At 43.5% G+C, this 26,837-nt stretch overlaps 1 protein-coding gene across 5 annotated transcripts in view; it reads right to left on the reverse strand.

The window, feature by feature from the left end:
- The window catches only part of ST8SIA6 (ST8 alpha-N-acetyl-neuraminide alpha-2,8-sialyltransferase 6), a 222,968-nt gene that overhangs the window by 101,878 nt on the left and 94,253 nt on the right, over nt 1-26,837 (reverse strand). For 2 of the 5 annotated variants that reach the window (XM_073629720.1, XM_073629721.1), the window contains one exon: nt 12,290-12,376. The exons of 2 other annotated variants lie outside the window; for them this stretch is intronic. In XM_073629720.1, coding sequence (XP_073485821.1) covers nt 12,290-12,376 — 87 coding nt within the window. The remainder of the gene's footprint in view (nt 1-12,289; nt 12,377-26,837) is intronic. One more of the 5 variants, XM_073629724.1, reaches the window with a different exon arrangement.

Raw genomic sequence — 26,837 nt, forward strand, 5'->3', positions numbered from 1 at the left:
ATAAGCCCCCCCGTCCGCAGACCCCCACAACTACTGGCCAGGGTTGTGGGGTTGAGGCCCTTGTCCTCATCAACATGGGGACAAGGTGTTTTGGGGGGCTACCCCAAAGCACCCTCCCAATGTTGAGGGCATGTGGCCTGGTACGGTTCAGGAGGGGGGGGCGCTCTCTCGTCCCCCCCTCTTTTCCTGCGGCCTGCCAGGTTGCGTGCTCGGATAAGGGTCTGGTATGGATTTTTGGGGGGACCCCACGCCGTTTTTTTTTTTTGGCGCGGGGTTCCCCTTAAAATCCATACCAGACCCTTCAGTTCTGGTATGGAATTTAGGGGGACCCCCACGTCATTTTTTTTTTAAATTTTGGCAGTGGTTCCCCTTAATATCCATACCAGACCTGAAGGGCCTGGTATGGAATTTAGGGGGACCCCCACGTCATTTTTTTTTTTTAATTTTGGTTCGGGGTTCCCCTGTGGGGAATTTCCATGCTGTTTTTATCAATGAACTTTTATGTGTATTGTCGGACCGGCAATGCAATAGCCGCGAGTAGTTTTAAATGGCTTTTTTCCTTCGAAATGTCATTTTGCTGTCAGACTGTTCTAAACACAGGAAACATGCGCCCCTTTACAGGCATACTATAGACACCCCCCAGCTACGAAATTTAAAGGGATATTACACTTTTATTGTTTGTCTTTAAGCATTATTAAAATCACTGCTCCTGAAAAAACGGCCGTTTTTAAAACTTTTTTTGCATTGATCCATGTCCCCTGGGGCAGGACCCAGGTCCCCAAACACTTTTTATGACAATAACTTGCATATAAGCCTTTAAAATTAGCACTTTTGATTTCTCCCATAGACTTTTAAAGGGTGTTCTGCGGCATTCGAATTTGCCGCGAACACCCCAAATTGTTTGCTGTTCGGCGAACTTGCGAACAGCCAATGTTTGAGTCGAACATGAGTTCGACTCGAACTTGAAGCTCATCCCTACTGTATACTGTATGTAAGGCACACAAATTGGTAGGAGGGGTGAAGAACGAGTCATTTAGAAATACCGTGTAATCATTTAAAGGGGAAGTTTGGGGTATTTAAAAAAAATGTACATACTCACCTTTATGCTGCAGCAATAGTGTGAAGCTGCAGTTGTTCCTCGACCAGGTCTAATGCCGCGTACACACGACCGGACTTTACGGCATACTTTGCCCGGCGGACTTTTCGACGGACTTTACACACGTTCAACCAAAGTCCGACGGATTTGTACGTGATGACGTACGACCGGACTAAAACAAGGAAGTTCATAGCCAGTAGCCAATAGCTGCCCTAGCGTCGGTTTTTGTCCGTCGGACTAGCATACAGACGAGCGGACTTTTCGACCAGACTCGAGTCTGTCGGATAGATTTGAAAAATGTTTCAAATCTAAGTCCGTCAAACTTTTGAGAAAAAAAAAGTCCGCTGGAGCCCACACACGATCGAATTGTCTGACGGACTTCGGTACGCCGGACCAAGTATGCCGGAAAGTCCACTCGTGTGTATGCGGCATTAGGCTTCTTTCACACTGATGCATTTTTGCTGCTTTTTTTTCCTTGCTAAAAATGCAAGAAAAATGCAAAACATTCTACAGTACTGTTCGCACCACTGTGTTACGGGTGGTGTGTTTTGAAAAGTCCTGCATGATGCATCTTTGGTACGTTTTTGGTGTGTTTTTTGAGTCACATGTCTATATTTCACAGGTGCATGCTGGGAGTCAGGCACTCAGAAAGTGTAGCAGAAATGCATCAAAAAAAGATTATGCATTTTGGGGGCGTGGCTAACCGCCGAGCAAGATGGACGTCTGATTCCTCAGCTCCTGCACCGACCGGACTACCACACAGCATCGCCACTATATAGATAGCTTATTGCGGCTACTCAGCACACCAGCGAACTGGATTACACCTCCAGAATGTCCAGCCTGACCCGCAAGAGGAAAGAATACCGTCAGACAAAGAAACTGACAGATTTCTTCTCATAGGAATCCAAGATGGCGCCCGCGGCCCTGCACACGGATCAGCAGCGGCTTACACAGACCTTCCTGATGCAGAGGGAATGGAAATATCAAAGCAGAATAATTCTTTAGATGCCTCTCCTTCCTCCCTATCATCATCTGCCAGTAACAGCCTAGCAAAATCTCGGCTGTGACTAGATTCAGATCCAACCGGTCATGAGGTGAGCCCTGTATTAGATCTCATCCCAGCTCATCCATCTCCCATAGCAGCCTTCCAGACCACAAATCAGCCTGTATTAGACACCACCATAAAAGAGATGCTCATCTCTCTTCAGAGCTCACTTCATAATGATATCGCCTCCATGTTTACCAAATCCTCATCACAAATGCACTACATGGGGCAGAAAGTTCACCATATTGAAAGCCAAATAGGAGATATGACTGAAACAGTTAACAATCTAGTAGATGCCCATGACACTACCAAGGAAGAACAACAGTGGATGAGGACCGTCATGCCCCATGATCTTAATACATATGCCAGAAAGCTAATTTCTAAGCTATTGCCTGATCTTTCACCCATGGAAACTATAATAGATCGTATTCACCGCCTCCCCAAGCCACCACACCTCCCCACGGAAGTTCCCCGCGATGTTTTAAAAAGAATACGTTTTTTTCATGCCAAAGACCAACTTCTACTCAAGGCAAGACATCTTGGCCAACTCCCAGCGCCATACGCCAACCTCCAACTATACGTCGATCTCTTGCAGTATACGCGCCAACTGAGAAGACAACTAAAAGACCATTACCAAACCACTCAACAATCACAAAATCCCTTACCAATGGAGTTTTCCTACTAAAATCATAGTCACCAAAAATGGAGTTAAACACAATATCTCAGTGAAAGAGAGCCTCAAACATTTGGGGTATCATTCCTGACCCGCCTAGGTCAGCACATCCCAATCGCAGGGAGAACACCCAACCCTCCAATACAATCCTCCATGCTGTTAAGCACTAAATCCTATCAGATTAGTAGACTCAAACAAGATCCACGTAACAATACCTCCAGTCGGATGCCTTGCTCATTGCAAATTGCTCCACAAACTTACACCCCATAGTTACACAGCAGTCCCAGTTACAATCAGCTGCTGTCAATTGTTGCTTTGTTCCTGCTTACTCTCTTCTCATTGATTTGCTTATCTCATCTTTGACTTATTGTTTTCCCTTTTACCCACAATTGTTTTTTCTACCCCCGAGAGCACTCAAAGAATATGGACCAGAGGACATCAACGATCATACTGAATAGAAGCTGACTTCCAATAGAAGAAGAGAAGCTGACTCCACAACTGTGAGTAAAAACCTTACTTTATACGGTATCTTACAACACACAACAAGATGCCTAAATTCCTGTCGCTCAATGCCAAAGGGCTGAATCATCCCGCAAAGAGAGCCTCCCTACGGCGTACAGCCCAGGAATCTAAAGGTGACATCATATGTGCACAAGAGACACACTTTAAAAATTCTGCAGAACCTTACTGCACCAACAAAAACTTTACCTATATCTATCAAGCATAAGAACCAACCATGAAAAATGGGGTTATGATCGCAATCAAAAATACAATTGCCTTCAAGCTTCACAACAGCTTGATTGACGTGGAAGGTAGATATCTGGCCCTAGACTGTACCCTAGACAATACCAGATACACTATTGTTAACGTGTATGTGCCTAACAACAGACCATTCAGGTTCCTTTCTAAACTAACGAAAAAACTCACCAAATTCCGTCAGGGTTACCTCATTGTTTGTGGAAATTTCAATATCGTACCGGACAACTATATTGACGCATCTTCCCGCAATACCAGACTCACTTCACCTATGGGGACTTTCATAAGAAACAATGACTTGTACGACGTATGGAGATACCACCACACCACTGAACGGGACTATTCTTTCTTTTCACATCGGCACAATTCATATACCCGAATTGACTACTTTCTAGTGGACAAATGGACACTACCCAAAATTTCAGAATCATCTATAGCCATGGTTACATGGTCAGACCATGCACCCATATCAATAACCATTGACAACTTACCACCTTCCCTCGCGCGAAGATCTGGAGAGCCAACGCCTCGATCCTCCACTCGTCCGAACACTCGGCCTCTATTCGTAAACACCTGGAAGAATTCTTTGATCTCAACAAAGGAACAGTATCTAACAATACCATTCTTTGGAACGCCCACAAAGCGTTCATTAGAGGGATTATTATTCAGTTAAGTGCTAGAGATAAGAGAAGGAGATCACAGCGTCTAGACACCCTCACATCCAACATTAAAATAACAGAAGATCAAAACCTGAAAAACCCCAACCCCAAACTAAAAGAAAAATTATTACTCCCCAGACAAGAATTAAGAAATATATTACTAGAGTCGTATGACAAAGCCCAAAAACAATTCAAACCTAAACACTATTTTACAGTGAATAAAGCAGGGAAAGCCATGGCACTCAGAATCAAAGGTCACCCCATTAACCTCCCTGGCGGTATGATTATTTCAGATTTTTGGTGCTGAAAGCAGTACCATTATTTTGCATGGAAATTTGGCGTTTTATATTGTAGGCCTGTAATTCTTAGGAATAACACACTTAAATCTGTCCAAACAAGAGTCTAGTAGACAGCCCGGGTATGATAAAGTTTGAAACACTAAATCATAAATTATAATATAATAAATAACTATAAATAATTATAAGAAATAATAATATAATAATAATAATAAAAATGATTCGATAATGTAATCAAATTAAAAACACTGAAATTTGCTCAGTTGCAGAATTGTCGCTGTCGTTACTTTCAGTGTTTGATTTCCCCACAAATCGCTATCGCTCAATTCTGCAAGTGATTCTAATTTATTATCGTTGTTTTCTAGCTGGTCTAAACCTGCTTTTGATGTAAAGGGATGGTTTTGATTGCTATGGGCAATCTCCAGTTTCCAGGCAAAAAGAACAATTTTTATAATATAAAACTGCATGCAGGGCACTGGACAAACCACTAGGGAAAAAAGAGAGTTAAAATAAATTGATACAGTAATGTAATCTGTAAGATTACAGTGTACTGTATGTGTATTGTGTGTTTTACTTTTGAATTTGGCGCCGTTCTCCGTCCCTGTGCGTCGCAACGCTCGCAGGGAACAGAGCGCGGGCACTGTGATAGATCGAGCGGAGGACGGCTCACTCACACTGCGGGGAGACATCGCAGGATCCTGGGGACAAGGTAAGTAAGCTCTTCCTGGATCCTGCGATGCAATCCCGAGTCTGGCTCAGGGTTACCGCTTTTGGTACCGAAAATCCACCCCGAGCCAGACTCGAGAATACCGCCAGGGAGGTTAAAATCAAAATCTCACACCTATACCACACTTCCACAAAACAAAAACTTGTGGACCTTCAAGCCATAGCTGATGCATTTAGTCATTACTACAAAACGCTATATAACTTAAAAGATGAATCTACCACTACCCAACCATCCATAGAAGATATAGATTCCTTCTTATAAAAAATAATCTACTCAAAATATTCCAAGATCAACTCTCCAAACTGAATGCCCCATTTACTCCACTAGAAATTTTAGATGTCATCTCAACCTTACCATCTAACAAATCATCTGGACCTGATGGTCTCACTGGGGAGTACTATAAACAGTTGCGCACAGTTCTAGCACCCTTTTTATCACAAATGTGCAATGATGCTGCCTCCTCCTCTTCTCTCCCAAAGGAAACGCTTAATGCGATGACAATCATGTTGCCGAAGCCAGGTAAGGAACCTATCTCAACACAAAACTTCCGACCTATTTCACTTCTCAATATAGATACAAAAATCTATACCAAACTTATAGCAACCAGATTAGTAAACATTATGCCCTCACTGATCCACCCTGACCAATCTGATTTAACGAAAGAAAGACAAACATTTGATGCAACCCATAGACTCATCAATTTAATCCACAATGCTTGAATCTACACAAACGCCTTCTCCGCATCCTTGGATGCGGAGAAGGCGTTTGATAGAGTTCACTGGTCATACCTCCAAGCGACACTTCATACATTTGGATTCCAAAGCCACATCCTCTCCGCCATAATGGCTTTGTACCCAACACCATCGGCCCAAGTATACACGTCTAAGATGATCTCTATTAGTAATTCCCAATTACTAATGGTACCCGCCAAGGCTGCCCCCTATCTACACCTATTTTCAACCTATTAATGGAACCCCTGGCGGAACACATCAGATCAAACGTTCAAATTACAGATTTCAAAATTGGAACTGTAGAACATAAAATCAATCTGTTTGCTGATGATGTGATAATGATGATCACCAACCCTATGTCTTCCCTGCCTTCGGTTCTATCTGTGTTTTAGAGATTTAGTGCCATTTCCTATTATAAAGTTAACAAAAATAAGTCCTATATTCTAGATTTGGATTGGATACAACCAGCAACCTACTACGCAACCTCTATACCTACCCATGGGCAGACACGGTAATATCTTATTTGGGCATCACACTTACCAAATCTATAAAAGGGCTAATCAGTGACAACTACGTTGAAGCTAAACAAATGATTATTGGAGAAACAGCCAAACTTTCCAAATATGAGTTTTTATGGTCTGGTAGTCTGGCAGCCTTTAAAATGCTCATACTCCCTAGACTACTATATATATTTCGTACAATACCTATACCACTTACAAATTCTTACATCAAATCTCTTCAATCTATTGTACACAAGTACATATGGCAGGGCAAAAAACCAAGATGTCATTCAAAAATTATTAAACATAGTTTAGCAGGAGGAATGGGAGAAATTATTATTTAGCCACCATACTGTCCCAAATGAAAGACTGGGTAAATACACACCCAAACACATTATGGGGAAACATCGAAAACACCATGACACCGGGCAACAACCTTAAACATTGGTTGTTCAGCACTACCACCAATCTACCACACCTACTACACCTGTACTCACCGACTATTCAAGCCTCAGTCAAAGCATGGAAAATACTACATTGTACTAAATGGTCCACACTTCCCACCAAACATCTAAAAATACCTCTCTACACCCTCCAATTGGTGTCACCTGACCTAATTTTACCCAACTGGATATTAGAACAGGCAACCTACGCGTCTGAACTCAGGGCCAAGATATTACACAAATCCTTTGCTCAAATTCAAACGACATTCAGCGCACCCATCACAGATTATTTCAATTACTATAGAATTCAAAAATGTCTCTCAGCACACACACACACCTAGAAGAGTATGGAATTACTATTTCTAAAATAATATAGATACCAAAGGTATCTCACTAATCTACTCTACACTACAAGAAAAATCGGTATTCCACAAATCTAAATCTTTTAAAGATTGGGAAGAGGATTTGCAGTCACACTTTTCTGAACAGCAATGGCAAACGGCCTTGAAGTCAATCTATAAAGCTACTTGTTGCACTTCCTTATGGGAACTGACACACAAAATAACACTGAGATGGTCCTTGACACCACAGAGATTGGCCAAATTCCAATCAAATACGTCACCCATCTGCTGGAGAAATTGTAACCAAACAGGTACCTTATTTCATATCTTGTGGTCATGCCCAGCCTTGACAAGTCTATGGAAAGAGGTAGAAAGTGTAATCCAAGATATATGTAACTTCCATATAAACCTTACGCCGCAAATGGCTATCCTGAATATGAACACAGAGTCACTACCACCAACTTTTAGACTAGTGATCACACACATACTCCTAGCAACCAGATTACTCATAGCTAGATGCTGGAAAACAAAAACTACCCCAACTGTGTCAGAAGCAGTTACCTTAGTTCAATCACATTACACATATGAATCTATAATATCGTGTGGAAAACCCTCATACTCTAAACTTCCTAATCGATGGCTTCCCTGGGAACGATGGTATGCTAAAAAACTTGAATAACATCCTTTTGACAGCATTACTGTACATTTGGTTTGAATTGCTACACCAACTGTATTTATAGTGATGCTCTCTCCCTTTCCCTCCCCTCCCCTCCTTTTAGCTCTCTTATTTTTATTTCTTTTATTTTCTTTTATCTCCCTTTATCTCCTTTATTTTTCTTTCTTACTTAAACATTTACCACAGTTCATTTTAAGCACGCATGTTTGGTGCGTACACTGTAATAACAAGTCTATCATCAATATCATCTATGTAAGAATATACATGATGTGAGCCCCGACGCATCGGGGCTCACATGTATATTCTTACATAGATGATTTTTATCTTTTGTCAATGTCCTTGTCATTTTTGTACATGTATTTAATAAAGTTTTTCATATTATTACTTTGAATACGATCCCTTTGGTTTGCTGTGCCTTAAAGTCCGACCAGGGGCTCCTCTTTGAACCCCCCCTTTTTTTCTTTTGACAATCTAACTTTACGGATGTGGCAATAGCAGTGTTTTCCCCTTTATGCTTTGTTCTGCTTTGGAAAGGTTTTTCTTGTCATTTTTCCTTTTTATACAGCTGGTGCATTTCATTGTTTAATCACATGGACTATATTTTATTCTACTTGCATAGTCATTCTCAGTTAATTTCTTTATTAGACTTCTGTGCCCTGTTCAGCTGATGCAGTTCATCTGTAATTTTAGCCTTTGCAAGTAAGATATCCAATTTTGTGATGGCACAACTGTCATCTTGGAACATCTCTTGCCTTGTTTTGTGAGCTTCTTTACTGACAAAAGATTAGTTTTAAGAGCAGGGACATAGAAGACATTTTTCACAGATACCTTTCTGGTGACGCTCTGGGAAATACAGTAAAGAAAACCGTCTCCTATTCCTTCTGATTCTGTTATTTGCCCCTTAGCTGTGGTGCTTTTTTTCTGTTGTACTCTGGTCAAGGTGAATAAAGAAATTTCTGTCATTTGTCATGTGATTCGTAGCTCCTAAATCAACGCATCATGCCGGCAAAGATGAGGTGCCACTTTTGTATTGAAAAACATTCATTATCTGAAGCAAAATCAGTTTCTTCCTTCAAACTTTTGGCCTTTTGTAGTTTAGTTTATTTTTGCATTCTAGCTTTCCAGATTCTGCAATCTGCTTTTAAATTACCTAGTTTCTTGCACACAAAACATTCACATGTTTCTTGTTGGATATTACTGTTTTTATTCCTATTTTCCATCTTTAAAGCAGACTCTGCGACAGAAGCACCCTCACTGTTAATCAGGGGCGTTGCTAGGTGGCCTTTTTTTTTTTTTTTTTGGCTGGGCCGTGACCTACCTACACTGACGGTAATGAACTACCTACACTGACCTACCTACACTGACGGTAGTGAACTACCTACACTGACCTACCTACACTGACGGTAGTGAACTACCTACACTGACCTACCTACACTGACGGTAGTGAACTACCTACACTGACCTACCTACACTGACGGTAGTGAACTACCTACACTGACCTACCTACACTGACGGTAGTGAACTACCTACACTGACCTACCTACACTGATGGTAGTGACCTACCTACACTGATGGTAGTGACCGACCTACACTGATGGTAGTGACCGACCTACACTGACCTAACTACACTGATGGTAGTGACCTACCTACACTGATGGTAGTGAACTACCTACACTGACCTACCTACACTGATGGTAGTGACCTACCTACACTGATGGTAGTGACCGACCTACACTGATGGTAGTGACCGACCTACACTGACCTAACTACACTGATGGTAGTGACCTACCTACACTGATGGTAGTGAACTACCTACACTGACGGTAGTGAACTACCTACACTGACCTACCTACACTGACCTACCTACACTGACGGTAGTGACCTACCTACACTGACCTACCTACACTGACGGTAGTGACCTACCTACACTGACATTTACATACAGTGACCTACCTACAGTGACTTGCCTGACCCACATACACTGACATTTACATACACTGTCTGACCTACCTCAGCCGTGGTGTGTGGTGTCACAGCAGCCAGGCAGTCAGTCAGAGGAGGAGGAGAGGAGAGCGGCCCGCCCGAGCGCCGATGTGGCGGCCGCATTGTAATTCTCGCCTTCTGGAGCCTGCAGCGCCTATGATGGACGTCACACGTCCCACGGTCCCAGCATTGAATCAGGGAGATGTCCATTATAGGCGTTGCAGGCTCCAGAAGGCGGGACCTGCTATGGCACTCGGCCGAACTCGGCAGCGCTCGGGATCAGATCGGTCCCGGCGCTCGCCGCTCTGGGCTTACAATTGTGAGCTGCATACCTGAGGCTCGGGGCTTTTCGGGGGCACATTCGGGACTTCAGCCACGTCTAGCCACCCCCTCCCGAAGCCCCTGCTGTTAATGCTTTCTGTTTTACGCTTATATTAATCCACAAGCTTGCCCTTAACATATTCCAATGTCAGTTCATCATCTGGAAGTGCATCAAGTGGTGTGACAAGCATTTCATAACTTTCTGGTAAGGCACTGAGTAATAGTGCTGCGACATGAAAATCTTTTATTTTTTTCTCCTATACCTCTCAGGCGTTCAATCGTTTCCAAGGTGTGCCTTATGTAATCCTACCTATCCTGGCCTTTCATCAGCTTGGTTTGGTATAGCTTTCTAATCAAATACAGTTTATTGCTGAGATTAGCTCTTGCATGCACCTTTTGTAGTTCTTCACACATTTCTTTAGAAGTTTCACATTTACATATATGTATGATTTGATCACCTGCTATGCTAAGAGAGCTTGTGCTCTGAGCTTTCTGGTCTTTCTCTATCCACCAATCTGAAGGGTGCTCTGGCCTGACTTCCTTTATACATTTCCATGTACCTTTTCTTATAGCAGCATTTTCATCTTGAATTGCCAACACAGATAGTTCTGGTTTGTCAGATTTGTTGCAGCTGTGTTACTGGCCATTTTCTTTTATTTTGTTGCAGTCTTATCTCTGTTGCTGTATCTTGCACTTATTTGCTGTATCTGGCTATTACTGGGTTCTCAGCTTTTTTTCTGGGCAACTGGGTGGGTGTCTGGCCTATGCCTGTGCCCATAACCTGTTAGAAATTCTGTACATAGCCCAACAGAACTGACAGTCACAGTCCACATGGGCTTTGCCGCTTAACAGTGGCATCTCCAGCTTTCATATTTGGGGGGGGCACATGGGGGGACAGGGATAAAAGTATGGGGCAACTATAAAATGAAATTATATATATCTATATCCTGGGGCCCTTTATTACGATCCCACAACGGCCCTTTCACATATTCTGCAGTGAGCTCCCTTCCTACTGTATTGGGCCCCCCCAGAGTGGCAGAAAACAAGAGATATATGTCACCAGCATACCAAGAAAATATAAGGGTCCAAAGCAGTGGCAGAACTATCAGGGTTGCAAAGGTTGTCTTGCCACCGGGCCCTGGTGTTCTGCCACTGTGGGGTTACCCAGCCTCCTCTTACTGTCCTGGTCCTGCTATTGACAGCGCTGGTCTGACATCTCTTGGAATTTACAGGCTGGTTCTCCTGTCCTAAGGATGGGAGAAATCAGTCTGTTTTTCAGTAACTGAGAGTCCTGGTGGAGTCCTTCCTGCAACTCGCTCTTCTCCCTGCCAATGAGGATGCAGGGAAAGGAGCAGATCGGGCGGCCGTGGTTGTGTGAGCGCTCGCATTATGCAGTGTCAGTGAGCAGAAGGAGGGGGAGGAATCACCCGCAGGAGCTGACTGGGGATGCTCTCCCTCTTAGACATTTCCTTTTTGTAAAAAAAAAATTTTTTTTAATTGGGGGGGCACAGGGTGGGGCACAGCATAATGTTGGGGGGGGTCAGGGCCCCCTCTGCCCCCCCCCCCCCCCGGGACGCCATTGACGCTTAACTGCAAACAGGAGCTCTTTTCAGGGAAAAGACATAAAGCATGCCATAGATGCAGCTACAAATTTATAAGCACTGTCATCTACCGGTTAAAGAATATATCTCTACTAAATACTGATGTACAGTAGTTGTTGCACAAAATACTATTATGTACTCCAACAGTTACACTAGTTCTGGTGACCACCAAGAATTACCCTCAGTGTTGATTTTCTTTCACTTCCTGTTTTGGCTATGGGACAGGAAGTAATGGGAAATAGGACACAGGTGGCAAAAAAAAAAACTTGACAGTGATTATAACCCTCCCTTACACTGTCTGAATTGAAAAAAAAGCTTTGTTTTCAGTTCCGCTTTAGTAGTAAAATGAGTTTACATGAGATTTAGTTTGCAAAGCCTACTGGGCATTTTAATAAAAAAATAAAAAATAAACAGCAATGACTGTCAATTTTTTTTACTCACTTCTTACCGCTCCATATGAACTGATGGGAAAGGTGGGTGGATCCTTCTGACTTATCCTGCTGTGTGGGTCTTATGGACAGATGCAAACTGTAGAAGATCAAATAACAAAGTGGTACAAAAATTTCTGTTGATGTTACAAAATACAGTATATACAGTATGTAGTTGGGGTGCAGCGTGGTACGGTGTGCACAATAGCCTCTGCTCTCCGGAGACTCTCCCTCCTCATTGGCTGAATGGCTCCTGCTGCTGTCAACCACAGCCAGTGAGCCAATGAGGAGAGGGAGGGGGCGGGGCCAAGCCATGGCTCTGTGTGTGAATAGACACGCACAGCCATGGTTTAGGACAGGAAAGAGTCTACTTGGGTGCCCCCAGTGCAAGCTGTTGTTTACATGCGATCAGCTATGATTGGACACAGCTGATCACAGCCTTGTCATTGGCTCTTTACTGAGATTGGGGAAGCGCCGTTTCCCAGGGACACAGCACTTCGCCGATTGCGCAACGGGAATGGGATGACGTCACATGACGTCATACCAGAACGAGAGAGCCACACCGCCGCTGTCATTTGTCTATACAGCGGGCGGGAGGTGGTTAATGGGCTATTTATTTCTTTTCAAATTTTTGGCTGGACATCTGCCTAACATTTCAAGATTTTGGATACCCGAGGACTATGCTTTTAAAGGAATGGCGCTGCCCATTCAGTCACTTCTAGCACTCCTATTTATTGTGTAGGTCTATGGAGTGCAGTGTGGGCTTTCCAACAGGTTAATGGTCCAAACACACAAGATGGCGGCCCCCTGTGATGTGGTGATGGGAACAAGGTCAGCCAGTTTGACATAAAGCCAATATAACAGGTGTCAGGCTGGTTTGTGGCCCAGCACTTAGTGAGACGTTAATATATGGAAAAGTCAGCTTCTAAGAAGTTGAACTGCAAAGACGATGAGTCCTCAGAGGTTTCATGTCTGTACTGGATTCGGTGTGTTTTGTTCCTCACACGGAGCGCATGCAGCTGGGGGAAGGAAGGCCGCCCAGGTCTCTGTCAGTTCAGATCAGAGCGTTTTCTCGTCTGGGAAAATGAGTCGTATAATTTGCTGCAGAGAATTGCATACATAACTTGCAGGGAAACAAGGTGTTGACTTACAGGGCCACAACGCCACCAATTACTTCTACCTGATTGTGTGCTGCTGACTACCTACACCTTATGTAGATGGTGCATTTATAACGACCTGACACACTGTGTAGCATTTATAATTGTACAGTGAAAAATAAATGCCACCCTTCTCCACAGGAGCCTACGATTCAATGCCCCTACCACGTTCATACACATGGCCAGGTGTACCTGAGGTCAATAAACCTAGCAGTAAAGGTGAAGTATAACTACACTATATTGCCAAAAGTATTGGGACACCTGCCTTTACACGCACATGAACTTTAATGGCATCCCATTCTTAGTCCATAGGGCAGTGATAGCGAACCTTGGCACCCCAGATATTTTGGAACTACATTTTCAATGATGCTCATTCACTCTGCAGTGTAGTTGAGCATCATGGGAAACGTAGTTCCAAATCATCTGGGATGCCAAGGTTCACCATCACTGTCCTAGGGTATTGCATTGGTCCACCCTTTGCAGCTATAACAGCTTTAACTCTCCTGGGAAGGCTGTCCACAAGGTTTAGGAGTGTGTCTATGGCAATGTTTGACCATTCTTCCAGAAGCGCATTTGTGAGGTCAGGCACTGATGTTGGACAAGAAGGCCTGGCTCGCAGTCTCAGCTCTAATTCATCCCAAAAGTGTTCTATCGGGTTAAGGTCAGGACTCTGTGCAGGCCAGTCAAGTTCCTCTACCCCAAACTCGCTCATCTATGTCTCTATGGACCTTGCTTTGTGCACTGGTACGCAGTCATGTTGGAACAAGAAGGGGCCATCCCCAAACAGTTCCCACAAAGTTGGGAACATGAAATTGTCCAAAATGTCTTGGTGTGCTGACGCCTTAAGAGTTCCCTTCACTGGAACTAAGGGGCCAAGCCCAACCCCTGAAAAACAACCCCACATCATAATCCCCCCTCCACCAAATGATTTGGACCAGTGCACAAATCAAGGTCCATAAAGACATGAATGAGCAAGTTTGGGGTGGAGGAACTTGACTAGCCTGCACAGAGTCCTGACCTCAACCTGATAGAACACCTTTGGGATGAATTGGAGTTGAGACTGCAAGCCAGGCCTTCTTGTCCAAAATCAGTGCCTGACCTCACAAATGCGCTTCTGAAAAATGGTCAAACATTCCCATAGACACACTCCTAAACCTTGTGGACAGCCTTTCCTAGAAGAGGTGAAGCTGTTATAGCTGCAATGGGTGGGCCAACTCAATATTGAACCCTACAGACTAAGACTGGGATGCCATTAAAGTTCATGTGCGTGTAAAGGAAGGTGTCCCAATACTTTTGGCAATATAGTGTAAATATACCAAGGATGTAAGCATACCTAAAGAAAAGCCACACAATTATTGGGAGAACATACAAACTATAATAGGATAATGTCCTGGTAGGGAAATGCAAGCCAGAACCCCAGCATTGCCCACTGAGATTCAAAAATTCTGAGTTGTCTCTAGAGCAGGAAGAGAGGGGAAATCTTCAAATGATGACACCTGTTTTAGTGACCACCATCTAAGAGGTGATTGTCCTCACTATGGAGAGATTTCTTTCACTTCCTGTTGTGTTAATAGGATAGGAAGTGAAAAGAGATCTCCACAATGGAAGAACAGCCAGACAGGAGTTTTAACCCTTCCCTACTATAACCAAAACGTAGCCACTGTGACATGTATCTCTGTAGTGCCGTTGGTGGCTGTGATCTCAGACACGGCGTACAGAGCAGATCTAAGTGGCTCTGTATCTTGTAATTGCTGTGATGTCCAGTCACAGGGACCACAGATGTAAACAGTGAGCCCTCCCCCTCACCTCACAACAGGAGAAAGAGAAGAAAAAAATATGAAAAAATACATGAACTAAAATGTACAAATAAACGAATGAAGGGTTAAAGCAACAGTTTAATGGTAAGGGATTTTTAACTGAGTGTGGATTTTTTTTTAACCCCTTCACCTCCTCTTCTTTGTACACCCCATCTTCAGCCTGTCCCTATGTGATATGTATATTAAAGCCATCTTCATCCTCATAAGCAAGTTTCCTCCTATCTACCCTTCCTCCCCTCCTTTACACGGGGAGCACACTTTTTTTGTTGTTATTTATTTACTTTTTTTTTTTTTTTTTTTAGGAAAATGTTCGTCCTGCCCTTTCATGCACATCATTCGCCTAGATGTGTGCTGTCCCCCCCCCCCCATTACCTTCCTGGGACACCATCCCAGGAGGCATAGTGCTCCATTGATAAAGGAAGGGGGAGGGGGGAGTTGGCCTAGTGTTGTGTGATTAGGAGGCCCGGTGGCTGACTTGGAAGAGCAGACGGGCTTCGTGATGACTTCATATAAAAAGATGGCAGCGCAGGACTGAGCGGGGCAGAATTCTGAATGGATTCTGCACTACACCACTGGATCCTCTGTGCAGGTGAGTATCTGAAATGTGCAAAACCTGCATCAAGGTAGGCAGGGGAATAAAAAAAAAATTGCCGGGGGAGGGGGAGCCTGGAGATCTGCTTGACAGAGTAGTTGGCAGCCAAACTATCATAGTATTGAAAGCTGAAAAGTTGCCTAGTATGGGATATGCAGGCTGTTACTCAAGTGGTTATAGAGTAAAGCTTTGGCTATGCATACACTTTAACGACCTCCAGTCCGCGCTATAGCCGAAAGATGGCTACAGAGTGGACCTAATTTGCCGGGAGGGCATCCATAGACGTCCTCATGTGCTCAAGAGGCCTGCGCACCCCCTGCAGGGAGCGCGCGGCATGCTCTGTGATCAGCGAGTCCATAAGTAAGGGGTCGATCCAAACCCCTTACAACGTGATCAGCTGTCAGCCAATGACAGCTGATCATGTGATGTAAACAGAGTCGGTAATCGGCTATTTTTTTTTCCTCACGCTACCAGCGTGAGGAGAAAAAGAAAAAGCCGATCACCGGCGGCTGTGAGAGGGACATCAAAGGCTATTGTGCCACCTACCAGTGCCCACCAGCACCACCTACCAGTGCCCACCAGCGTCACCTACCAGTGCCCACAGTACCAGCCATCAGTGCCCACAGTGTCCCCTACCAGTGCCCACCAGCGTCACCTACCAGTGCCCACAGTACCAGCCATCAGTGCCCACAGTGTCCCCTACCAGTGCCCACCAGCGCCATCTATCAGTGCCCACAGTGTCACCTATCAGTGCCACCTATAAATGTCACCAATCAGTGCCTCATCACCAGTGCTGCCTATCAATACCACCTACCAGTGCCCATCAGTGCCACCTACCAGTGCCCATAAGTGCCACCTATCAGTGCCCATCAGTGACATCTATCAGTGCCACCCATCGGTGCCACCCATTGGTGCCACTCATCAGAGCCACTCATCAGTGCCACCCATCACTGCCACCCATCAGTGCCATCTTATCAGTGCCTATCAGTGTCGCCTTATCAGCGAATATCAATGAAGGAGAAAAATTACCCGTTTGCAACATTTTATAACAAACTATGAAACGTTTTTTTTTTTTTAATTTCTGTCTTTTTTTGTTTGTTTAGCAAAAAATAAAAACCCAGCTGTGAATAAATACCACCAAAAGAAAGCTCCATTTGTATGAAAAAAAATGATAAAAATTTAATTTGAGTACAGTGTTGTATGTCCGCGCAATTGTCATTCAAAGTGTGAGAGCGCTGAAAGCTAAAAATTGGTCTGGGCAGGAGGGGGGTTTAATAGCCCTGTAAGCAAGAGGTTAAATAAAACATCAACATTTTTATGAATATTTGTTTTTCAGGTCACATAACACAATACATGACCACATACCATGTAAAAACAATTAAACCCATACACACCTCTTAAATAACACCAACAGGATATACAGTAGGAGTTATCATCTTCTATGAACCTGGGTCTGGTGAGCTCCTTACGTTACCACGGCTCTATACAAAGGGCATCAATATATTACAAGTTGTTGCTGCTATCAGTGCCTCACATCTTTTCTATCTTCCAAAATTACCCCATATATCCAGACTCTAGTTTAAAGGCATTACAGACTTTCCTACTTGCACCTTGTGTTTTTCACCTGTGCACTGATCATGTAGTTTCATGTTGTCATTTGTTGCCCTGTTCGCACAGCCTATAGTAGAGTAAGGCCCCTTTCACACTTGTGCGACTTGTCCTGCGACTTGGGACTGCAAAGTCACATGACAAGTCATACCCCATGATTTCCAATGAGTACCGTTCATATCTGTGCAATATCAAGTCGCAGCAACTTCAAAGTAGTCTCTGCACTACTTCAGTCTGACTTTGATGCGACTGGAGATCCATAGACCTCAAGATTACACAGACATTGCTTCAAGTCACGTCAAAGTCGTGGCAAAGTCATGCGACTTTCAAGTTGCACAAGTGTGAAAGGGGCCTAAAGGCTGGTTCACACCATCTGTGGTGCAGGAAACACACGTTTCCCACACCGCACAGGAACATGCTGCCTCCTGCAGACACACATGGGTGACATTGATTATTAATAGCACTCCATGCGTCTCGCAAAACTTGGGTGCGTTCGCAGTCGCCAAACTGCATGGTTCCACATGCAGGATGATTTTAAAAGTTGCACCTCAATTAATTAATGGGCTGCGAAAACGTGCTATGTGGGTATACCTCAAACTGTGCGCACTCAGACCCACCTTTTATTGTGTGAACCAGGCTTAAATCTTCACATTCTGGTGTCAGTAGTTTCAGTTTGTGTTTAAACATGAGGCATGGCCCTACACAGGTTAATATGTGACCTGTCTGCAGTGTAAGAATTGACACTTCCTGTGAAGAAACTACATATCCCACAATCCCTGGGTCTCTCAGTCCAGTGTTCTGCAGGTGAGGGCTAAATAGTAACTAGATCTGACACAGACGCAAACAGGCAGTGCAGTGAAGGTAAGAGATGTATTTTCATCACATTAGCACTCCCACATTTGTGATGTCACTCAGAGGAAATAGTGAGACGTGAATTGGATGCTGTGTGACTCCGAACAAAAAGTAACCTGTTACTTTAGTACAGTGGTCTCCAAACTGTGGCCTGGGCTAGATGAGGCCCTTTGCTTGCCTTTATCGGGCCCTTGGGTCTCTATTCTTCCTGAGACCAACAATGGGGCACTATTCCTCCTACTGACACCAACAATGGGGCGCTATTCCTCCCACTAACACCACTGATAGGGGCATAATTCCTGCCACTGACACCAACAATGGGGCACTTTTCCTCCCACTGGCACCAACAATGGGGCACTATTCCTCCCACTAACACCACCAATAGGGGCATAATTCCTGCCACTGACACCAACATTGAGGCACTATTCCTCCCACTGACACCAACAATGGGGCACTATTCCTCCCACTGACATCAATGATGGGGCACTATTCCTTCCACTGACACCAGTGATGGGGCACTATTCCTCTGACTGACACCACCAACAGGGACATCATTTCTGCCACTGACACCAACAATGGGGCACTATTTCTCCCACTGACACCAATGATGGGGCACTATTCCTCGCACGAACACCACCAATAGGGGCATTATTCCTGACACCAACAATGGGGCACTATTCCTACCACTGACACTATTGATGGGTCACTATTCCTTCCATTGACACCAGTGATGGGGCACTATTCCTTCCACTGACACCAGTGATGGGGCACTATTCCTTCCACTGATACCAGTGATGGGGCACTATTCCTTCCACTGACACCAGTGATGGGGCACTATTCCTTCCACTGACACCAGTGATGGGGCACTATTCCTTCCACTGACACCAATGATGGGGTGTTTTTCCTCCCACTAAAGATGTGGCATTGTTTAATTCTACTGACACTGGGACATTTTCTACTCCCACTGGTCCCCCTAAAGTCTGAAGAACAGTAGACCGCCCCTTGTTTAGAAAGTTTGGAGACCCCCTGCTTTAGTGAATAGGGTCAAGCTAGGTGAATGAAATCATGGACATGAGGGAATAGATCAACAAAGACATTACAAACTGCAGCCACATAACGTGAGTCCATCATTACATAGTAAGGCAAACAAACGGCACAGAGAAAATATAACTACACTACCACATTTGTCAGCAGCTGACTGACAATAATGTGGACCTTCATGGGCATCCGCATGGGAGGGCAGGTGCCCCCCCCTGGAGCAAGGTGTCCGCACACCAGTGTTTCCAACCTTACCGTAAATTTGCGCAGTTCCAAAGCCAGCTGAGCTCGGGCAAGCTCGTATATGTTCGGCCACATTCGGGCGAGCGGGCGCATGCGCGGTAAGTTAATGACGCAATGGTGCCGCCTGGCGCCATTTCTGAATGGACAGCAGTAGGCACTCTGCTGACTCGGAGTCAGCAGCATATCAGCGGACATGCCTCCCGACCCAGAAACCCCCAATACCACCACCCCGCTGTAAGCATGGCCACACAGAGACCGGCTCCAGCAGCCATGGATCCATCCACTCCACTGTGAGCACAGCTACACTGAGTCCTGGAGACCGGACCCCTGCACCATCCATCCATCCATGGCTGCTATATCTACAATATGTAAGGTCTTCATCCTCCAACCACCTCCTGTATCCTGTCTGCAGCCTCTATCCAACTCCTGTATCCTGTCTGCGGCCTCTAACCACCTCCTGTATCCTGTCCGCAGCCTCTAACCACCTCTTGTATCATTTCTGCAGCCTCTAACCACCTCCTGTATCCTGTCCACAGCCTCTAACCACCTCTTGTATCATGTCCGCAGCCTCTAACCACCTCTTGTATTATGTCCGCAGCCTCTAACCACCTCTTGTATTATGTCCGCAGCTTCTAACCACCTCTTGTATTATGTCCGCAGCCTCTAACCACCTCTTGTATCATGTCCGCAGCCTCTAACCACCTCTTGTATTATGTCTGCAGCCTCCAACCACCTCCTGTATCCTATCCGCAGTCTCTAAACCACCTCTTGTATCATGTCTGCAGCCTCTAACCACCTCTTGTATTATGTCCATAGCCTATAACCACCTCCTGTACCATGTTTGCACTCCGCAACCTCCAACCATCTCCTGTACTGTGTCAGCAGCCTCCAACTACCTCCTGTATCATGTCCACAGCCTCCAACCACCTCCTGTATCATGTCCGCAGCCTCTAATCAGCTCTTGTACAATATCCACACTCCGCAGCCTCCAACCACCTCCTGTATCATGTCCGCAGCCTCCAACCACCTCCTGTATCATGTCCGCAGACTCCAACCACCTCCTGTATCATGTCTGCAGCCTCCAACCACCTCCTGTATCATGTCGGCAGCCTCCAACCACCTTCTGTATCCTGTCTGCAGCTTCTAACCACCTCTTGTATTATGTCCACAGCCTCTAACCACCTCTTGTACCATGTCCGCACTCCCCAGCCTCTAACCACACCCTGTATCCTGTCTGCAGCCTCTAACCACCTCTTGTGTTATGTCTGCAGCCTCTAATCACCTCTTGTACCATGTCCGCACTCCGCAGCCTCCAACCACCTCCTGTATCCTGTCCGCAGCCTCCAACCACCTCCTGTATTATGTCCGCAGCCTCTAACCACCTCTTAACCATGTCCGCACTCCGCAGCCTCTGACACCTCCTGTACCGTGCAAGAGGGAACTCTGTGGATCCCGATGTGAAGTGGAACTCTGATATAAAAGGCAATGCTGCAGACCCTGATGTAAGTGGAAACTCTGATGTAAAGGGGAATGCAGGGAACTCTGATATAAGGTGGCCTCTGGTCACCAGAGTCCCCCCCCTTACATCAGAGTTCCCCCTTAGATCATGATCTGCAGAGTTCCCCTTTACATAAGAGTTCCCTTGCACTGTAAGGGGGAATCCTGCAGACTCTGATATATGGGGGAACTCTGTGCTGGCTGGCTTATATTAACCTTTATCAGTTTTTTGAAGTTTTTTCAAACCTTTGCATGCCTGCGCTTTATGTGATAATGACTAAGCCCCTCCCCTTCATTACATTGTCAAATAGGGGCGAAGCATGGGTGACCTTAAATTGAAGCCCCCCCTCACCCAAAAAAGTTATGCGGATGCCCATGTGGATACTACTATAGCCCCATATATAAATATATATATATATATATATATATATATATATATATATATATATATATATATAATATATACATATATATATATATATATATATATATATATATATATATATATATATATATATATATATATATATATATGTGTGTATATATATATAGTTTGAGCAGAGTTCCTTGAAACAAATCTACAGCTTAAAGCATATGAATTTACAGTATGTTCAAAATGTAAAATTAATTTCTGTGTTGTATTTCAATTATATCTAGCCTAACCCTATTACTCTCAATGATCTTGAAGTTTGTAAACTTCCACTCATTTATTTTCCTGAACTCTATAACACTCTGTGAGTAGGCACTGCTGTGTCACATATTTTACAGAGCCTGCCTCCTGAACTACAGAGGTGCTAAGAGGAGGACTTTCAGGAGGCGGAGTCAGTACTGGAATCACTGTTTGCAGGCCGCAAGGTACCATGGGATATGTAGTCTTTGGAAATTGACAGTAAACAGCAGAGAAGAAGCTGCAAAGCATGAAGGGAATCCAGGAAGGTGTGGAAAGAGACGGCCAGCAGACAGGCAAGACTCATAACATGAAAGGAAATTTTTCACGTAAGCTTATACTGGATTGTTAAAAATAACGATCATTTGCATTTTTATTAAAATGCTGATGGTATAAAATGAAAGTGTATGCTATGACCATAGAACCTTTTTTAACTCACATGCCTCCTATAGAAAAATCATGGAATCCAATGAAAATCTGACTACACTATATCAGTTATAAGACTTATACCCCTTGTGGGATATTGTTAATAGAAAAACAAAAATTCAAGACCTTTGAGGCTTAGAAACCACTTGGAATTATATACATTCGTCGGGTTTTCACCCAAAATATCTTTAAAAATCAATTTTAACAATTACAATACAAACTTCACACCCAAAAATGCTTCACTATAGTAAGTTGGTGGCGCTGTCTGTGATCGAAAGCCTTATAAGAATGAAGCAGAAGGAGCCAATCAGATGTGCATCAGCGCAAGGAGTATGCTGATTGGAGGAAAGAGCAGAGTGACAGAGAAATTAGCTCATCAGTGTGCTGCTTATGTCTCCAGTCATAGGGTGAGGGTAGGGTTGCCACCTCATCCCTTTAAACCCGAACAGATACCGTATTCATTACACAGGTTCTGAGGCTAATTTAATGCAGATAAGGCACCAAATGAGCTTAATTATCACCTCAATCACCCACAGAACCTGTGTAATTAATATGTGTTCAGTTTTAAAGGAATGAGGCGGCAATCCTAGGTGAGGGTGGAAAGGAGACCTGTAAGTAAAAAAGAAACTGCATTAGAGGAAGATCAGGTCTCTTTCCCTGCTAATCAAACTGTGCTGTGTGGCAGAGCTGTGTAAATGTTAGGACTGGATAGACAGAAATACAAAGCCTTTGGTAGGTAAAACAGTTCCTTTATACATATATTATCAGTGTGTTTAGCTGTTTGTCTGGAGTTCAGCTTTAAGAGAGTGCAGGTTTTTGTTAGTGCTTAGGCATGGTTCTCACTATACAGGTGCGATCAAGCGCAGGTGCGTTGCCATGCGTTCCCGCTTGACAAGTGTAGGACAGCCTATCGGCTTCAATGGGCTGCCCTTATCATGACAAAAGAAATAAAAATATGTTTCTGACTCTTTTCTAAAAACACATGGGACCAAACCACATGGTTTGCAAATGCTAGAAGGTACTATTAACATTTAATGGCACCGCCACTCATCTGCTAAATGGCAACGCATTTCTGTGCATTTTTGGAAAGCATGTGATTTTGTGTCCCGACACACAGTAGAGTGAACCTAGCCTTCGGCCCCATTCACACCTGTGCATTTTATGTGCATTTTAGGTGCGGTGCATTAAAAAAAAAAGTCCAGCATGCTGCATTTTTGATGTGCTTTCTTCAAAACGCACGTTCAATGGTAGCGCTTCTAAAATGTAAATGTAAAACAGGCCTAAAATGCCATGCACCACACAGATGTGAACCAGCCCTTAGCCCCCCTTCACTGCCATTGTCGTGCAATTCTGCATGTCACATAGAGCCAGTCTGTTCACATGAATGGGCTGCCCTATGCGCATTTGTCACCCCAAAAAAAGCTCTTGCTCCTTTTCGGGCAACATGCATCACATGATTTTTAAAGATGCAGTTTGCCACGATTGCTGCGTGATCCTGTTGCACAACAACCGCAGCAGAATCGCATCACTTTTGGGGTGCCATGGTAGGATAATGACACCCACATGCCTGTTTTGCAGCCATTCTGCCCGCAATTCCAAATCACAAAGTGTGAATGGGGTCTTAGTTTTGGTAACTTGTGGGATTATTATGTTTGTGTAATGTGACCTGCGAGGTATAATTTCATACCAATTTTGATTTTGGATTTAATAAATCTGTTTATCTGCATTTATCAATAATACAGCTTTTGTATAGATTTTGTGTCCTGGGCGTGATTGCATATGAGATATCCCAGATGAAATCTGTAACTATCTGAAGTGAAGATTGATTACATGCCTAGTAAAGGACAATGTACTATAAAGTGAAATGAACGAGTATTTAACCTGCAGTAGATAAAAACATTCTAGGAAGTGAGTTGGGCATTGTTCTCGGAATACCTAACCTAATAACATCCTTTCAATGATGTGATCCGATGGCACCGCCAGCTACCATATGACTGAATAGGATAATAATTGCTGTACCCATTTCTCTGCAAACTTGTCAGCAAGATTATACAGCAGGCATTACAGAGGTTAGAGCAAAGCGGAGGGTAAAAAGACACAGCACTCTGATAATTGCCCTTCCGCTCCAACATAACTATCATTAACTTTGCAGCATGTGCCTCATTACTCATTTAGAACTCCTTAACAAGTAGCTATTTTAAATAGAAACTTGGCTTTTTTTCCCCCCAAAGTTTATGTTTTCAAAGTGTTTTATATCTTTCTTTATCGTTTATATAAAATTCTTATACAACAATAATTCATTTAATACACTCTTGGTGCAGGAATCACAGGGCATTTGTAGGTTTTCTAAAAGGAAAGCACATCAGAAGCTGTTTGCCTTCAGATTGTCTCTCTCTAATTGAAACTTCATACTGCCAATCTGATCAAAGCACACTGGCTATGGGGGGTGGCGACTCAGGTGAGTCATTGTGGTTGATTTACTAAAACTGCTCACTTTGCTAAGGAGTTTTTTCCTTAGCTTAGTGAACATGGTGAAAATTCGCTTTGTAAAGAATATCCAATCATGACAAGGAAAGTATTTTTCCTTGGGTGGAATGATGATGGAAGTCAGCAGAGTGTCACCTCATACATTAGGACAGTGGTCTCCAAACTCTGGCCAGCGGGCCAGATGCGGCCCTTTGCTGGTTTTTATCTGGCCCTTGGAGCACTGTTCATCTCACTGATACGAGGTGCTATTTCTCCCACTAATACCAACGATGAGGCACTTATTCCTACCACTGACACCAATGATGGGGCACTATTCCTTCTATTGACACCAATGATGGGGCACCACTCCTCCTGCTGAAACCAATGATAGGGCACTATTTCTCCCACTGACACCAATGATGGGGCACTGTTCCTTCCATTAACACCAATGACGGGGCACCACTCCTCATACTGAAACCAGTAATAGGGCACTATTCCTCCCACTCACACCAATGATGGGGCACTATTTCTTACATTAACACCAATGTTGGGGCACTATTCCTTCCAGTGACACCAACAATGGAGCACTATTCCTTCCACCAGCACCAATGATGGGGCACTATTCCTCCCACTGACACCAACAATGGGGGACTATTCCTTCCACTGACACCAACAATGAAGCACTATTCCTCCCACTAACACCAACAATGGGGCACTATTCCTCCCACTGACACCAACAATGGGGCACTATTCCTTCCACTGACACCAACGATTGGGCACTATTCCTTCCACCGACACCAATGATGGGGCACTATTCCTCCCACTGATACCGACAATGTAGCACCATTACTCCCACAAACGATAGGGCACTATTCTTCCCACTGACATCAATATTGGGGCATAATTGCTCTCACTGATATAAACAATGGGCTATTCTTCAAACTGATACCAATGATGGGGCACTGTTCCAACTCCTACTGACCACCAATTCTAAGACATTGGGGTTGATTTACTAAAACTGGAGAGTGCAAAATCTGGTGTAGCTCTGCACAGAAACCAATCAGCTTCTAACTTCAGTTTGTTTAATTAAGCTTTGACAAAAAAAATAACAGTAAACTGCCCCTTTGTTTAGGAAGACACCTGCACCAAGCAAAGGGATAATTCTCTTACAAAGTGAACAGCCTATTTGCCTTTAGTAAATCAACCCCATTTATTTTTGTGTGTAATTTTGAGCTTGAGCTGCTGAACTTTGTAAATAACAGGTGGCTAGACAGAGAAGCTAACTGTAGACAGGTAAACATTTGAAAAGTAACTTAGGAAAACAATCTCAACACCTATTAAACCCATGTCATGGTTCATTCTGGGTTTTGAAAGTAGATGTAAACTCCAAGTAGTACAACATTGACATTCTATCCATTTAGTACATTCCCAAAAAATAAAAAAGAAATAAGGGCAGGTTGGCAGAAAGAAAATACAATTCAAGAATAAAAAATGATATAAGATCTCCAGGGTGTTCAACTAGAACAAAATTATGGCATGTATAAAGATGAATCTTACAATGGAGGCAGAATGGGTTTCGGTAAACAAATGAGAAATAATGACTCCATTACCATCTCCTTCTGGAGCTGACATTTTGTAGGAGCTTCTAATGTGTTACAATTCTCTCATGGAAATAAGGCACACGTTTGTGTCCTTAGGAGGTGGGGACTCATTTATTATCATGAGATGAATTGTGTCTTACAGTACAGTATGTTACTTATCACATTTTCACTTCATTCTCCTATACTCTAACCCTGGTGTGTCTGAGATGTAAGAAAAGTAATCAGAAAAATAATAAAAACATCATATTTTAAAAAAATGTTTAAAACAAATGCCATAACCAAAAAGTATATGCAATAAACCTGCAACTTTCAAAACATACTGTAGGTAAAAGATATCAAATGTATCAAAAAATGTAAACAGAATATGCGGCTTTCAATACATAAAATAAATAAAACTGAAAAACCCTCAAAACCTCAAATTAAAAAAAATATATATAAATACCACACCTATATAAAATAACAATGACATTTTTAAATATAAGCAAAAAAAAAAACCCAGCAAAATGAAAAACTTGACAAAAAACCCCTTCAAAACTCTGTATTTTTTAAACAAAAATCAAAACCACAACCAACAAAAAAAAAACAAAAAAAAAAACA

Source organism: Aquarana catesbeiana, linkage group LG05 (genome assembly GCF_042186555.1).
Source record: "Aquarana catesbeiana isolate 2022-GZ linkage group LG05, ASM4218655v1, whole genome shotgun sequence".
Taxonomy (NCBI): Eukaryota; Metazoa; Chordata; class Amphibia; order Anura; family Ranidae; genus Aquarana; species Aquarana catesbeiana.